Source organism: Crinia signifera, chromosome 6 (assembly GCF_055691185.1).
Source record: "Crinia signifera chromosome 6, ASM5569118v1, whole genome shotgun sequence".
Lineage (NCBI taxonomy): Eukaryota > Metazoa > Chordata > Amphibia > Anura > Myobatrachidae > Crinia > Crinia signifera.
In genome coordinates this window covers 92,692,796-92,710,305 of record NC_139222.1, presented here as the reverse complement: position 1 = coordinate 92,710,305, position 17,510 = coordinate 92,692,796, and the positions used below count along the sequence as shown (strand labels likewise).

The 17,510-nt window shown below is 42.5% G+C and overlaps 1 protein-coding gene across 1 annotated transcript in view; it reads right to left on the bottom strand.

Annotated features, from left to right (window-relative positions):
* Positions 1-11,645, bottom strand: part of PTPN1 (protein tyrosine phosphatase non-receptor type 1) — a 100,382-nt gene extending 88,737 nt beyond the window's left edge. Inside the window, exon 1 of the mRNA XM_083146473.1 lies at positions 11,455-11,645. Coding sequence (XP_083002599.1) covers positions 11,455-11,517 — 63 coding nt within the window. The 5' untranslated portion in view covers positions 11,518-11,645. The remainder of the gene's footprint in view (positions 1-11,454) is intronic.
* Positions 11,646-17,510: the final 5,865 nt, after the last annotated feature.

Genomic DNA, 17,510 nt, shown 5'->3' with positions numbered 1-17,510 from the left:
GGGTGTTCCCAATCGATCGGAACGACCAATCATTCAGTGTATCGTTAACGATGCACGTACCCGCTGATCGTTAAGAATGGTCTATGATCTTCCATGCATGCAGGAAGGTCATAGACCAATCCTTTGTGAAGTGTATGAAATCGTTCCGTCTGTACGCATGGTGAACCATTTGATAACCTTGTGAACAATGTTGGATCCTTTCTGACATCGTTCCCTGTGTATGCACCTTAATAACATCCACTCCAGCCATAACACTGCCTTGCCGTGGTGTGTAGCCGCAAGTGTGCGGCCACCTACACTCCTCTCTGGCGCTATCGTCCATCCGTGCTGTGCCGCTACCCTTCATACTGCAACGGACGTGGCTCTCCCATCCAGCTGCACTACCACCTCTCTCTACAGACACAAGGCACCTGTGTCCCTACCAGTGATTGTGCTGGTGCCTGTCACACAGGCCCTTATTCTGATCGGTGCGGATTTTTCCGCATGCGGTCGTACCGCCGATGGTTTTCCACTGCGCATGTGCAGAGGTCACTCTGTGCATGTGCAAGCGGTTTAGCCGCACGTATTCTTTAGACGCCGCACAGGGGGCGGAGAGGGGCGTGAAGGGCTACTTAGCCTCATTACCCTATGCATACGCCCCGCGTTTCATGGGCGTTCCCATGCAAACGCAGGGCGTATGCATGGTAATGAAGCCGTGACGCATGTGTAGGGGGACGGGCATCTGACATCGCCGGATGTCAGCTGCCCGCCCCCATACATGATTTCATACGGACAAGTGTCCGTGTGGTCTAGGGTGGCGGGCGCTGGTGGAGCGTGCGGCCCTGCATTCGATGTTCGGCGACCATCGAATGCAGGGGCTGCTCCCAAGATGGAGGAGGCGTATCCCCGTCCACTTTCATGCGGACCGCCACATATCCGCGTACGGTTGGAGGTGGCGATCCGTATGGAAGGCGGGGATTCGCCTGCACGGTCCTGGCCGCATATTCTGATCTGGCCGCACAGATCAGAATAAGGCCCACAGAGACATATGCGGCTATTCCATCTGCCTCCAGCTGTACCACTATCCGTATACACGGACAGAAGTTATCAGTGTCCCCTCATCGACTACACCACATACCCGCTGCTTGATTGGAGCCCAAGATTGGACGGGACTATCAGACTGTAAGTGTCAGCTAAGTTATTCATCATGTTGAGGGTTCCAGCTGTGGGCTGCAGTCGGCGATTCATAAATCCATTATTGGTTGGACACAATGATCTCATGAAATTATCCACTCTTTAACTTACTGTATTAGGAGTTACTGGATATTTACCCGACAGCAATCATATACAAAGACAGTGAAATGTTAGGTACCCTAACAAACTTCAGAGAACTAATTGCATTGTACCATCACTTGAATCGTTTCCACTAAAGGAGGTTGACTACTGTGCTCAGTTTTATTGTTCTATATGATTTATTGTTGTATTATTTATAAAGGGATTTCCCTTTTGTTCATTATTTTAATTGGTTATTAAAAGAATGAACTTTATTGCGCTCTCTGAGACTTGTAGCTCTATTTTTTTAATAGTTCCATTTCCCACCTGCTTAGTAGTCCATTGCCTGTACCCTTTGTGCCACGAAGATCAGGTGTAGCAAGCACTACAGTATGGTACAACTGGTGATAATAATTGTCATCTGAACATTTGTGATCATCACCCCTTGTTCAAAGTCACTGATGTCACCTCTTGCAGCAATAATAGCCCTTCATTACAGGCAAGCACGACCATTCAAACCAAACGTTTTAATAAAGGATTTGTTTCATTATATCATGAGTGGCCACCTGTGTGTAAAAGCCCCCACTTTCAGTCTGTTTGGGGTGGCCATTCTGTTAATACAGTAATAATATCTGGCGAAAGTAACAATATACAAAATAATCATCATTACCAGAGAGCATTAACAAAACCTGATACTGTAGACAGCTTACAATATAAAGGGATTTGCAGCCCAGTGCTGATGTTTAGAACAAAACCTATAGAAAACCTGTTACACACATGCACACCTCCATAACTGGCACATACAACATTCACCACGAATGTGCTGTCCCATCAGAAGCAATTAAGAGTGACACATTACTGGAACAGGGCTTGTAGTGCTGCTGGTGGTGACAGCTTGCTATGTCTCAGCATCCTAATGACCCGAGAGAGGGGACTGCTGACATCAACACATCCGCGTTTCCTAAGAGCTGGGACTGAATGAATTAACAGCACAGAGAGGACAATAAAATCAAGACAGTAAGCTGCAAATATCCCAGTGACAATATTCTTCAAAGGAAATCTAAAACCCATTAAATTGGGCTATTTTACACATCTTAAAAGGTCCCTAAGCCCCAAACAAAAGCTGATGCGATATGAAAGTGCACATTTGTTTTTGCATAATGTACAAGTTACCAGAACTCACAACATAATGTAGATATTTATGCAATATACTGGAGTGAAAACCACTGTATTGAACTGCATGGGTTTTCAAAGATAGCGGGTGCTAGAATGAACACTAGATAAACAGTCATTTTGGACAGTTGTATGGAACCTTGTGGTGTCCATTGAAGTATTTCAAAGAGTTTAAAAAGTATTCCACTACATCCAGGCAGAACGTTAGTATTGAATCTAAAACTATACCCAATGCAAGTATACAGCCAGGTATGTGTATATGGTAGGCAAGATATCCGTAGACATTGTACTACAAAACTAAAATAACCACGTGTGGCAACAATTTTTTTCTATGATAAACAGATACAAAGGTTGTTTGAGCATGGTAATAGGTAATGGCAGCCTGACTGTGTAATTCAATTGTCACACGCAAAGGCACCAGGTTTAGCGGCTAGATGCATGTAAATCCTGGTTAATGAGGGCCACCAAACCACAAACTTTCATGCATTTCTGCTGGCTACATCAGCAGGCTGTAAGCAGAAACATGGGCACCCCATGGCAGTCAGGCCTGATCGGAGCAACAATTGAATCCCTCAGATAAGTTCCCATTGCCAATAGTCACCTCAAAACAAAAAAACAACTGTATTCCCCCAAAATGCAATAACTGAAACAATATGCACAATCCGCTAGAGCTAACAAATTATCAATGGCGAACCTTAAGCCAATAAACCTTCCACTATAGCTTTAACTGACACAGTGACACAGATAAAGATCTACAGAATATTTCTTGCACCTACTGAAACTTAGGAAGACTGGTGTACTGGACTAAAAGTCAATTACTGGGCTTTTCTACAAATCCTTTAAATTAAACCTGAAAATCAGCTACAATATTGTATGATATTTTTTAATAGAATGACACATGCAAGTAATAGTTATGTATACTTACTGACTTCGTAAACTGGTACATGAGTTTCTTGACCTAGACTGTATTTTGGTCATTGGTTGATTCATGTACCAAAATTATGGGAAATAGTCGTTCCCAAACTGTGTGCCGTGGCTCCCTGGGGTGCCTTGGGACACATGCAGGGGTGCCCTGGGTTGGTGTTCCAGGACCAATTTAAATTATTAATGATTATTTATGCTGGTGGCTGCCATTCATAAAATGTGTACAAACAGAAGCGAATCCTGCCCTTTACCACATAATTGACCCCTTTACCAAATTCTGATACTCTAGGGCAGTGGTAGCCAACCCTAGCCCTCGAGAGCTACCAACAGTTCACATTTCCAGACAACCTAGCTGCTGCACAGCTGCACTCATTAATCACTGACACATTTTAAAAGATACACAGATGGAGCTAATTAGCTCACTTGTGATTCTGTGAGACCTGCAAAACATGCACTGTTGGTAGCTCTCGAGGACTAGGGTTGGCTACTCCAGCTCTAGGGTGCCGCAAATAAAAAAAAAAAAAAAAAAGGGATTGGGAACCCCTGATTTTACCAATTGATGTTTAACCTCCACAAGCAAGTGACAATCGTCACTCTCAAGGAAGACAGCGTTAGATTGCTTATTTATGAAGCGTTCGCTGTACCCATTATGTGTATACACAGAATTGTGGTGTAAATCTAGCACAACCTGCAGGCCATGATCTCATTACATGCAAACAGTGGGGCAGATGTATTAAGCCTTCACAAGAGATAAATGCAAGGGTGATAAGGAGAGAAACGTCCAGCCAATCACCTGCTAACTGACTTTTTTCAAACACAGCCTGTAACATGGCAGGTGATTGGCTGGATGATTATCTCTCTTTATCACACTGGCATTTATCTCTTGTTAAGGCTTAATACATCTGCCACAGTGAGAGATAGGCCATGATGGACAGATGTGAGAGAGATCCATTCCGACCAGAGAAAAGTAATATGTGGAAAGAAAGGACTCCCCTCTGCACTTCAACATCCTCTTTGTACCCGATAATGAAATGATTTCGGTGGCAGAGATTTGTGCTGATGGTCTGGGGAAATGGTAATTCATTATTCATCAGTTACCCCTGCCTTTACCATTGACTGTAATGACCACCTCTACCTGCCTTTAGCATGCATGCCCTTATACCAGTGTTCCCTCTAAGATGTGCGCGCGCACACACCTTGAAGAGCGTGCGCACAGACACTACAACTGAGCGCACAAAGCAGCAGTGGTCCCTTTTTGCAGTTGTGGACTCAATTAATGTGTGTTTCACCCATTAACCACATTGTGCACTGTATTTTGTATGTTTCAATGTTTAATATCATTTTGAAGTAAAGTTAACACAAATGCTAAATGTCGTTTTCCAGTTATATATAAGTGACGCACAAAAATTTAAATTTAATTCCAAAGTTGCACAGCCAAAATCTTTAGCCGCACACAGCCTTCGTAAAATTAGAGGGAACATTGCCTTATACACAGCACTAATTGCCTGTTACACATGTGGTATTTTTTTAAAAATATTTTCCTGTATTTATTGCATGTGTGGAACCTGTGTATCCATTCCTAAACGTTTCTGCCCCATTTCTTATTTTCCTATATCACCCATATGTTTGGTTACAAACCTGAAAACTAGTCTCCAAAGGCCTTTCAGACAAATCCCGAATGGGTTTGTAGCCTTACAGATCCACAGTCACGCTCCTTGCCACGGGAACTGGTGGCAATCTCCCCGCCTCTATGAAGCAGGGGGATTAAATGTATATGCAGTACTTTAGCTACCTGCAACAGGCACTGTTCCCGTGACAACACCCAGGGTTAGCCAACTGAAGCTGCAGCTTTAAGTGTTGAGTGCAATGCAGCCTGACAGCTGGCAACTGGTCCCAAAGCCATATCTACTGCAGACGTCTGCTTGCACCTCAGTAGGGTCCAAGCAGAAATCTGCTATAGGTGCAGCCTCAGAGCTAGTCAAAGGAAGTAAATGCATAGCTCCCAAACATTTAGATGAACTCCCATGTTTCATGCACAAATGAAGTCAGAAACCTCCGTGAAATTGAGGAGCCAGGAGGATATATAGAGCAGGAGTAGATGAGCGCCAATGAACATTAAAGGGGTGGTTTCCAAAAGATAGACGCAATCATTCAATTTAAGCAAATGACTACCTGGCTCCTGGTATTCGCCAAGCCCTGCAAGCACTCATACTCACAAATAACAATAGGTGTTGAGAGGCAGTAGGGCTGAGTTTCTTTCAGCCTGCACCAAGCTAAATGGTTTGCAGGCCAACCAGAAGAGGTTTCCTGAGACCCACGGGAGAGTACAATAGTGGGTACACACTAGGCCATTTAGACGATTTGCCGTTCAGATACCGCAGGAGGAACGAGGAAATATTTCCATTGCTCTGCAAGGAGATATATAGCCATGATATATAACTTTCAGCTTCTTGTTCTGACAGATATTTTATCTGACAGAAGTCCAGCATAAGTCGAAATTGTTAGTAACATACAGTATAAACAATAGTTTCCGGTTATATTAATAATGTAAACACATATCTCCGGAAGTTACTTAGTGCTTGTCATAAGGAATTAGATTGCATTTTAGATTTAAAGTCAGTGTATCAACCTATTTCTACATTAAAAGTGATGGTTTCAGTTGATAACATGTTGATTCATTGTTCTCCTCACCACAGAGAAGTCAACACACCTCACAAAGGGTTAGTGGAGCACGACTTGCATCACCAGACAACTAGGAATATCACTAGTGGTTCTGACAACACAATTAGTAACCTTCAAAATAAGCCTTGTGTAGGGGTTCAGTGTAAATGTTTTGCATATGATCACAATACCTCATCATCAATAGGAATTCAACAACTGGGGTTAAAATAAAATCTAGCAGTATGCAGGCATGCATGCTATAATGAATATTTACAAAGTTCCTCTGGCCATAAAGGTACTCTGCAGCAATATATTATCACACACATTTCCTTACATTCCATGGGGTATGCTGCTAAATTAACAAATATTCAGTACTATAATAAACAATAATGTGACATTCTATGATGTCTAAGTCACATCACAGAGAATAGAATTTCTTACTAGAGGATATCAAATACATTTTGCGATATTACACACCGCATAAAATATGAAGAAAAACTTAAAAAAAAAAAAAAAAAAAAAAAAAGATTGTTCTTTGCCCCGGCTACCACTAAATGGCACCCAACTGAGGTATTCAGTTGTTGCTCTGTTCAGGCTCGCAGGCAGCAGGGAAGACATTTCAGCTCACCACCCCCAAGGTACAAGCTGGAATGTGTGAACACTGTAGTTTAATGGGTCCAAACAAGAACTTTACACAAATGTCTCCACTTTGACCACCTTGAATGGGCGCGCATATGAGCACGAGCACCCTACGGTGAAATTATTTATTTTTTTATAGCTCTGGGGGCTCTCAATAACTTTGCTCACCAAGAAAACAACTGTATTTGCCCCATATTTTCCTCGAAATGTATTATTTCCTAGTAAATGGAACTGTGAACAAAGCACATGTAATCCTGAAAGGATTAATAGTACTAATGACATGTAATGCTTAGAAACATGCAGTGCAACTTACATAGAGCCAGTAAAAGATGACAAACTGTGCCACCCAATAACAACACTGCAGACACAAAAGAAAGAAGGTAGGCTGCTGAAAGGGAACCGGGACAAGGGATCTACAGCAAAAAGATAGACAACCATTAGGTCGACACCATTAGTTTGACAAGCAAAAAGGTCAACACAAGCATTAGGTCAACAGTCAAAAGGTTGACATGGGGTTTTTTTTTTGCATTTCTTTTTTACCCGATTGTCGACACAGTCGACATGGACACAGTTTGAAGTGCACCACATCCCCTTGCATCGCTCGGCACACTCTTTTATTCTCCCTCCACACCCTAGTGGATGGTAGGGCATGAAATAGCTCCTATCGGCACATGTCGGCTCAAAAAACTGTGGAAAACCCCATGTCGACTTTTTGACTGTCGACCTAATGCTTGTATCGACCTTTTTGCATGTCGACCTAATGGTTGTCTATCTTTTTGCTATAGATTCCTTGTCCGGATACCGCTGAAAGAGCTGTTCAGAGGTCAGAGATTAAAGTGTGCACTTATATCCTATGTGTGCAGTGCTATACCTGATCTCCAAGTGGGGTCATGCAGTATTTGTGCTTATACTTTATACTCCTGTGACACCGGCATTTCTACATATGAGCTCTTTGAACTTGTAAGTTATAGTTTAGCAGGACCACAAAGAGTGCATGCTTTCCAGATCTCTTCGCAGTATCACAAGTTAAATAATTAGCTCCAAATGTGGACCTTTTAAAAGGTTATGGTATAGAAGTTCGGCGATGTCTAGAACAACAATGACTTGGCTGACCATGACTAGTTAGAGACCTAGATTGATACAAGCAAAATGTTGTCAGGAACATGGTCACAGTGAAAAAGTCAACCAGAGGTTTTTCCTGGTTTTTGGGTGTCTACGTTTTACATGGACACCGTATAAGTGTACTGCGTGTGATCGCCATGCTTTGGACACAGTGTGTTGCTGTGCTTGTCACACTATAATATTCTCCCTCTATGTCCACTGGGACGGTAAAGTATGAAAATGTCGGTTTAAAAAAAAATAATAATAATCATGAAAAACTTGTGTCAACCTTTTCAGTGTTGACCATGATCATGCGACCTATTGCTTGGGTAGACCTTCTGTCAATGTCGATCTAGTGTATGCCGACCATTTTTAGGCGCCTAACCATTAGTGGTCAACCCAATCATTTGACGATCTAGGCATCATCAATCGGATACGCTTTTAAAAGTGGGGTCCTGAGGACCGACTTTAATATCCACTAATTGAGTACAATACATCATGGATATGTAACGCTTCCCATACTCAGTACCCATCCACATATGGACAACATACCAGATAGTGAACTTTTGTACATATTCTCCATACCGTTTTGTGTCACCTTACCATTTGACAGCACTATCTCTTTCTTTTTCATGATACTGATACAATTGGCCCAAAACACCTGTAGAACTTTCTACAAGATGTTACCGGTTGATTATCTGTTATCCAATTATTCCAAAAACCATAGTTTCCAGAATGGACATCAAGGATGGTGTAATAGTTAGCATTACTGCCTCACAGCGCTGAGGTCATGGGTTCGATTCCCACCATGGCACGAACTGTGCGGAGTTTGTATATTCTCCCCGTGTTTGCGTGGGTTATCTCCGGGTACTCCGGTTTCCTCCCACAATCCAAAAATATACTGGTAGGTCAATAGGCTTCCAATAAAAATTAACCCTAGAATGTCTGTGTGCGTGTATATGTGGTAGGGAATGTAGATTGTAAGCTCCACTGGGGCAGGGACTGATGTGAATGTTCAACTATACTCTGTAAAGCGCTGCGGAATATGTGTTCGCTATATAAGAAACTGTTAATAAATATGTAAAGGTACTTGTTTTGTTTCACGGCGGCAGCGTCTCAGTCGCAGCAGCGTCTGTGTCCCCTTACAGGGCTCGCTTCGCTCGCCCACCCAACGGGCTCGGTGGCTCGCTATGCTCACCACACTATCTAAAATCAACTCAATGCCAACGTGGATAGTGGGTATGAACTATTCACGTTGGCATGGACTTTATTTTAGAAAGTTTGCCGAGCGCCGAACCCGGAAGTAGCGGGCGGCCATGCTGTACTTTTTTTTTTTTTTTTTGGCTTAAAACCTACTGGGGACATCTGTAACTGTGCAAGAAAATGATTTCTTGGCAATCATATTCAGTGCCCGAGATAGTACACAAACTTTGTTTCATGCACAAATGAAATATTTTGGTTTACTTTTTATGCGTTTGATGTGTTTAAACAACATAAATGCAAGATACTTCATTGAAATATAAAAAAATATTCCAAAATACGGAATAAGTCCATTACCCAAAATGTTTCTGGTCCCGAGCATTTTGGATAAGGGACCTGTAATATGCATCTGTATAAATATTTAAATGATAGCAATACACAACAAGGAGTTTGGAGGCTGACTGGCTCGCACAAGGGAAAGCAGAATGGACATTGGTGGAAAATATTAAATGCTTCCAGAAAAAGAAAAATGTATTGCAGTGGCAGTCATTTAAATGTGTGATTTCACAAAATCGCTGTTAGATGCACAGGGAATGATGCAGTATTTGTATACTTACAGTCTGTAATTATCAAACAATACCAATTGCAGCTATTGATTGCATATGCAAATGAACTCTACTTGGAATAATCTAACTTGAACATCCCAAAAGGATATGGCGGTAGATATCAATGGATAGGCTGTAACTCACTTACTCAACAGAGAAACCGGAATCACTGTCAAAACAGCAAACAAAGCACACAGCCCTGTCCATTAGGGAGTCATAGCAGAGAAAATTGATTTCACAGTGAAAGATAAAAAGTGCGAGTGCAACACAAGGGCTGGGAAGAAGATCAATTGAGAAAAAAAAAAAAACTTAAACCCATCTATCAATTATATAAAGGCTTTGTTTGGGGGGGGGGGGGGTGTTACCCGATAATTTAACAGTCCAGCTGGAAACGGGATCGAGTAGAAAACAATTAAAAATTTCACAGATGCTATTCTTCCAGCTGCAAAGTGGACAAAACAAATCAGAATCCCACAACATCTAGGAAAAGATAATGAAGATTAGCATCTATTGATATCAATAAGAAAAGATTCCCAAAAGGGTGCAACAGTATTTTTGGTACTTCCTCATCTTTGCAGCCGCCGCTACGTAAGGATTTGATGCTTAGCAGCAGGCTTGCTTCACTCGCCACACTTTGGGCTTGGTGGCTCGCTCCGCTTGTCACAACTTTACTAAAGGTAATAATACATGGTGGCGTGGACACAGGAGGGTGAGGTGGACCCAGGCTGGTGGTTCCATAGCGTAACTAGTGGCCGCAACCATACAGTGCGTAAGTTCCGTAGCGTAAGCAGTGGCCGCAAAGATCAGGAAGTACCATATTTTTTTAATATCTGAGGACTAGTTTAATCTTTGTTCAAGTCTCAGACTTAAAATGAATGACCTATCAACTAAAAACACTGCAGTCAGCCTTTTGTGGGTTGCACCAATATTCAAGCCTCGCAATTCAATATGCAATAGTGACAGCACTGAGTTATGTCACTAGCACCTAGACAAACTTTGTTTGGTTCCATTGTGACAATGGAGCACAACTGACAATGTCTTCAATTGCTGATGACAACAGTTAGGATGTCAGTACTGTAAACCTATTTGTAAAGCATCAACACTTTCTGTTGCATGTCACACTTCCTAGGAGAAAGTGAGGCTGAGAGGCTGTGGACAGCTCGAACACAGGCTGACCACAGAGTTATTAGGATACCGCACAGTTCCCAGGGAATGTTATGAAGACATGAAACCAGCTGAAGATAAAATGACAGGAAACAATAGAGATCGCTTCAGGACCAGCAAGCGCCTTCCATCACTGTAGCCATCCCTTGCAATGACCTCAGCCCCACACACGGGGCTTTAGACAACACAAAGCAGACAATAAATAACACAGCAAGTGCCGGCTGGAAAACGTAAAATCGGTTATCATGATGAAAAAAATCAAAAAGGATTAATCCAGTCTGATGCTTAAACTGTAGGAATATCATTTTTGATCAAATAGTCACTGGGTTCAATCAGACTGGCTGCAGAGCTAAATGGGCTCACAATGCACACATGTATGGGTTTAGAAGTGTCAGCTCTGCCTGACAGCACACTGACACAGCTCTATACCATGTATGACAGTATACTGCACATCTCACTACAAAGACCAGCCAGTTGCAGCTGTATGCCGAGGATAAATGCAGCCTGATGGGGCAATGCTCGTCACACGGCACAAAGAGAGGGCACATGTAGCACCCACTCAGCCCTGGGCTCCTGTGCGCCCAGCCTGACTAATGCCATTGGAGCTGCATACTACAAAGGTTGAGTGACAGCTGTCAGTCAAGTAGCCCTTGGCTGTCAGGCTGGGGGGTACGGAGAGGGGGAATGTGGGGGCCACCGGCTAAGGCGAGGGAAGGGAGGGGGTACTGCTCCTTACCTGGTAGATGGAGTTCCAGCTGCTGTTCCTGTCCGCCTCCTGAAACTCTCTCTCTATGTCCATATCTGGGCGCCGCTCTCTCCTCTCCCTCCCGGCCGTCTCTTCCTCCTCCTCCTCCTCCCGCTGCTGCTGCCTGACACCACTGCACGCAGCCGGAAGCGCGCACTCCCACCTCCCTCACGGCCGGCTGCGTCACTTCCGCTCCAGGCACAGCCAACCGTGGCAGCAGTCGCAACGGGGGCACCGCGCTCATCCGGAAGTGGCTCCTTCTGCCCTGTGGTTGGCCTGGGTCACTCTCAACTCTATCAGGCTTAATACCCGTCCTATCTACCCGTGCTGCTGCCCCTCTGTGTAACAGGCAGCGCCCACTACCGGTCACCCTCAGTACCTACCCTGCCACTGTGTTTCCCTATATCTACCCGACTGCCCATCACTGTGCCAGTCTTATTAGCTGACTCCTTGCTGCAGGCATGTCAAAACTATGGCCCTCCAGCTGTTGTGAGACTACAAGTCCTATCATGCCTTGCCACGGTTTTGCTATTAGGGCATGTTAATACTATGGCAAGGCATGCTGGGATGTGTAGTTTCATCACAGCTGGAGGGTCATCGTTTGGATATGCCTGCTTTACTGAGTGTTCCCAGTGCCTGTCTTGTCATGCTCACCATCTGTCCTAGTATGTTTGTGTGGCTCCTCAATAACAGAGCTGTCACTGTTTATTCACAGGAAAAGGGGAATTGGTGCACAAGTCACTGAACACAAGTGAAGAAAATAGTGTATATAGCAATAGAAGTATCCACAGTAGATACAGTGGGATGCCTTGGTATATGTAATGGCTGGTGGAGGTGCTCCCCTGAGAGTATAGACAAGTACGTAGGAAAGAAAGAGAAAGTACTCTATTTTTGGGGGGCACTGCTTTGAAAAAAAGTCTCTTAAAACTTAACTTTTAATATTGGTCAAAAATAAAGAATACAATTAACACAGCTATTAATAACTGAGCTGTCACTTTGTCATTCCCAGTTCCTAACGTATACTATGTGATATTTTATTTGCCCCTGCCATCCATACAGTATATCTGTCCTTGACCTATTACTGTCATAACAGTAATTGAGTGTCTCCAATATATGACTTCTCCATGTGACACCAATACCTGACCTATTATTACCATGTGTTGTAAATAAATCTATGACAGAAGGATGAGCACTGAATAATGAGTTCTAATGCGTGCGGGGCGAACTTGTTAAAATGGTAGTGTTACGTTGACAATGTTTTGATAAATGGCAAGAGGATAGGAATAGTATGGATACCTTTTTATTACCTCAATAGTAATTATCTGAACATCAAACTTTCTTTTCAGGTTGGTAGAGTTATGGTCAATTGCTTGGATTATTGTGTTTCTTGCCATAATATTAAGTTGCTCTTCTAAATGTACCTTTGATGATCAAACTGATGTTTGATTCATCTTAAGATTTGAGAAAAATGTTATCCCTCACATAGTATGCGGCTAAAGAGCCACAGGACTGCGCGATTCGGATTGTGAAAATTGTCCGATTGGCCAAAAAAATGGATGTAGTCCGTAGGCACCTAAGAATCTTAAAGCCATGCTACGGAGTTCTTCTACTATAACAGACACCCATTTCTCATATAGGGCCTTATTTTAGTTCACTTTCTGACAAAATCCTTCTTAGATGGACAAAACCATGTGCACTGCAGGTGGGGCAGATGTAACTTGTGCAGAGAGAATTAGATTTGGGTGTGGTTTTGCTTCAAAGTGAGATCTATATTGCAGTGTAAAAAATAAAGCAGCCAGTATTTACCCTGCACAGAAACAGAATAACTCACCCAAATCTAATTCTCTCTGCACATGTTACATCTGCCCCCCCCCCCCCCCCCTGCAGTGCACATGGTTTTGTCCATCTAAGAAGGATTTTGTCAGAAAGAGTGAACTAGAATAAGGCCCTTAGAGAGGTGCTTTCACTGGTACTGGGGACAGAGAGGTTTTTACTCACACAAAACCCTCATCTCTTGTGAGGAAAAATTTGGACCCCCCGCCCCCCAAAAGTTAACCACAATTTGCTGTATAATATGAGCGTAAAGCAAATGGGAGGTGTGCCTCCACTAGACAAGAATTGGATTTGACATATTTCAAAGAAAGAAGAGAAAGGTTGTCAATAGTGTGGTGCGCCTATAGGATCTCTTAAAGTAAAATTAACCTTTATTGGTACAATTAAAACTGGCGAAATATATAAAAACACACACAACACAGCATAACGATAGAGTGACTAACAAGAAAGAATAAGGCAGTGGTTCCCAAACTGTGTGCCGTGGCACCCTGGGGTGCCTCGGGACCCTTGCAGGGGGACCAAGACCAAGTCAAATTATTTTTTGCCATTGTAATAGGAAAAACCAATGCTGGTAACTGCAAATCAGAAACTATGTGGAAGAACAGAAGTGAAACCTGTCCCTCCCCACATAATTAGACGCAAGGGTGACATATAAACATAATTTTCTTAATGAAATATTTTTTTCTAAATCAGAAACGTTAATCCTGGGGAGCCATGAAAAAAATTCTGATACTCCAGGGTGCCGCGATTCAAAAAAGTTTGGGAACCACTGGAATAAGGTGTGTTCAAATTCGGTGGCTTCCTGGCGACGCACCTTTAAATGATTTGTCTATAGAAATACAATTAACAGGTTTCTTACTGACACTTATTAATAAAATGCTATACAAAAGCTTTGTTATCCTTGTGTCTTTGTTGTATTGCCTATTCTATTCAGTGCTTTTCATATATTGCATTAATCAATATTTATATAGTACCATCAAATACGTTTGTTTACTAATACCGCTTTCAGACCGCACTCCGAACACGGCTTATTGCCGTGTTCGCGGGGCCTAAACACGGGTCACGGTGCGGTCTGAAAAGGCCACCACGGGTCGAGCAACACGTGTGTTCAACCCTGGTAATGACCAGGGTTGAACACGGCTATGACCCGTGTCAAGTGCAGTGTGAACGGGTGCCTGGGTCGAGCGACCCGTGTCCCGTTCACAGTATGGAGGAGGCAGCACTGTCAGCTCCAAGTACTGCCTCCTCCCGAGCCCCCGATGACGCGCCGCCGCCCAGCACCGCCCCATGTGACGTCACCGACTCGGCATTATGCCGTGTCGGTGTCGGAACTTTCAGACCGCATTGCCGTGTTGCTCTGGGGATGGGACCCGCGTCCTAATCCCGTGTGCGACACGGCATTTGCGGTCTGAAAGTAGTATTATAGAGTCAATATAAAGTCACCAGTGGGCATTAATGAGTTAAACCCCCTTGTGTGTTTTCATTGGAATAAATCAACTCCAGATTGCTGTCACTCTATGAGTGTACAATTTGTCACGTTTTATCAAAACGCAAATAGCACATTAATATAGACTGTTTGGAAGATTGATAAGTCTGACACTGGAGTATAGGAAGAAAGAAAAATAACTTTCTCTTCTAGTAGAGACAGAAAGGGGGAAGAATGGTTACAATTTAGAACACTGCAACTTAGGGGGAAATTTACTAAAGGAAAGTTGTAAAAAAAATAGGTGTATTTGTATCCCGAAATACACTTATTTTTGACATTTACTATCCCGAAAATACGACAATTCATAGTCATATTGATGTGCTATCAATACGAATACGAGTTGCTGTATTTTCGGGATAGTAAATGAAAAAATAAGTGTATTTCTGGATACAAATACACCTATTTTTTACAAATTTCCTTTAGTAAATTTCCCCCTTAGTATCTGTGAGGAAAATCACTAGACACAGTGTTAACAGTATCAAGAGGTTTCTGCAGCCTGAGCATCCTGGAATAGGATGATTTAGCAGCTTGCATTAGATCAGGATGTGTCTATGACAGTGGTTCCCAAACTGTGTGCCGTGGCTCCCAGGGGTGCCGCGGAGCACTTGCAGGGGTGCCCTGGGTTGGTGGTCCAGGACAAATTCAAATGATATATGGTCAAAGTAATAAGGAAAATCAGTACTTGTGACTGCCAATTATAACATGTGGATAAACAGAAGTGAATCATGTTCCTCATTACTCACATAACTGGACCTAAAGAGGACATATAAGCGCAACTTATTTAAATTTAATATTTTTTTCTGAAGTTTTTGGTATCTAATTTTTTGCCTAGGGGTGCCATGAAAAAAAATCTGATAGTATAGGGTGCCGTGATCCAAAAAAGTTTGGGAACCACTGGTCTATGAGCATTGTCGACTGGTGACATGTATTCTATGATTGACATAGATTGGGCCAAAGTGTGTTCGTGAATATTGCCACATTCTCATACGTGGCTGAATATTCCTTATATTTTATGTACCACCTAGAGTTATATATGGTGTATTTTTGTTGACATATGTGTGTCGACACTAACAGACACAATAGGAGTGCTGTTAAATAATACAATTCAAGTCTTGTTCTGTACACCTGAATGTGTATTATATATATATAGAGAACTGCATGCAGTGCAGTGTAACAGTCAGATTCAATTATTCTCCTAGAGGGGGATATACACCGTTAAATGGATAGAGAGTAGAGTTATTGATTAATGTATATAATAGAATAAAACTGCTACAGTATATGGCCTCTCTTCAGAACTGTGTACTATCCCTGTTCAGTGTCATGCAGGTCGACATTTAGATATTAGAGGTGCTGATGTTATGCAAATATAAATATAGATGCAAACTGTAGTCACCTTTATATTATGTCAGTAGCAGTAAATCTAATGCATAGAGATATAGGCAGTGGGAGGCTAATTTGAACCCTCTGTAATAATCGCAGCACTATGGATTGACAGAGAGAAAGAGCCTTAGAAACCACTATTCACCCTAGTGGGTACATATAATGTTGGTTTCTATTAGAAATATTTTCAGCTTGCCTGGTTTAAAGGAGTAGCTGAATACCAATGTCTTTATTAATAAAGCGTTTCAACTGTTGTTACTACACTGTGGTAGCCAGGCGGTATGAACAGCTTCACAAAGTTACCCTGTTTAGGGGTTCGTTATAGGCAATAATCTGTGGAGAGGTACAAAATCAAAATACATTTCTATCATAAGTGCATTTAAAGTTTGCAGAACCGCTAGCCGGTGCGTGCTTCGCACAAGCTTTTTCAAGGCCAAACTTAGGAGGTTATTTTGGTTGGTGCGTAATTTTCAGAATTCTTTCAGAGCGGACCGCACGCTACGCTGTGCGGACATCGTACGAAGAAACGCCCACCGGTCCTCCGCATTCAGACGGACTCACTCTTTAAGAAGAGGGCGTGTTTACGAACGACATCCAAACCTTGTGTGTGCGGTGGACACACACATATTCTGCACGGTCTTACAGCGTCTGAACGGACTGGAAGCTGCCTGTACGCACCAATGCGGTGTATTTCCGCAAAACTCACGACTATTATCTGAACTCATAAATCTGTCACATGACACACTTATGCAATTAGGCAACCTCATTCAAAAGTGTTTGTTTGTAATTGGAATCAATTAAATGTTAATAGATACCATTACTGTCTGCTGTACTTGAAGTGTTGGTGGTATACTTTTCTTGTGAAGCCACCTGATGTGTTCCTAATGATTCTGCTGAGGCTATGTATGAAAAGAATACATTTTTTTTAGTTTTGTACATTCCTGTTATGGTCCCTTTATTTTTTGGCATTTGCCACATAACATGCTATTAAAATGTTATGCTTTCCCTAACTGTAATAAATTCTTAATTTGATCCCCAAATGTGTGGTGTTATTGCTGAATGTAAAAGTGACATGTATATTTATATTAGTGATACCAAGTTCTGTCCATTGCTTGCAGTGTAAATGTGTGTAAAAAATGCAGCCGTGCTTTCAGCATATATTTGTGTGTTTAGTAATGGTCCATTTAGGCTGCAATGGTTCCAATTGAAGCAATGAAAAGAGTGTAATTAATGAGTAATGAGTAGAGGAGTGGATTGTATTGTGTTCAGCTGACAGTGGTTCAGGTGCGGCCATACTAATTGGGCGATCCGAATGCCTAGCGCATGACCGAGTGGTGTCCGCAAAGTG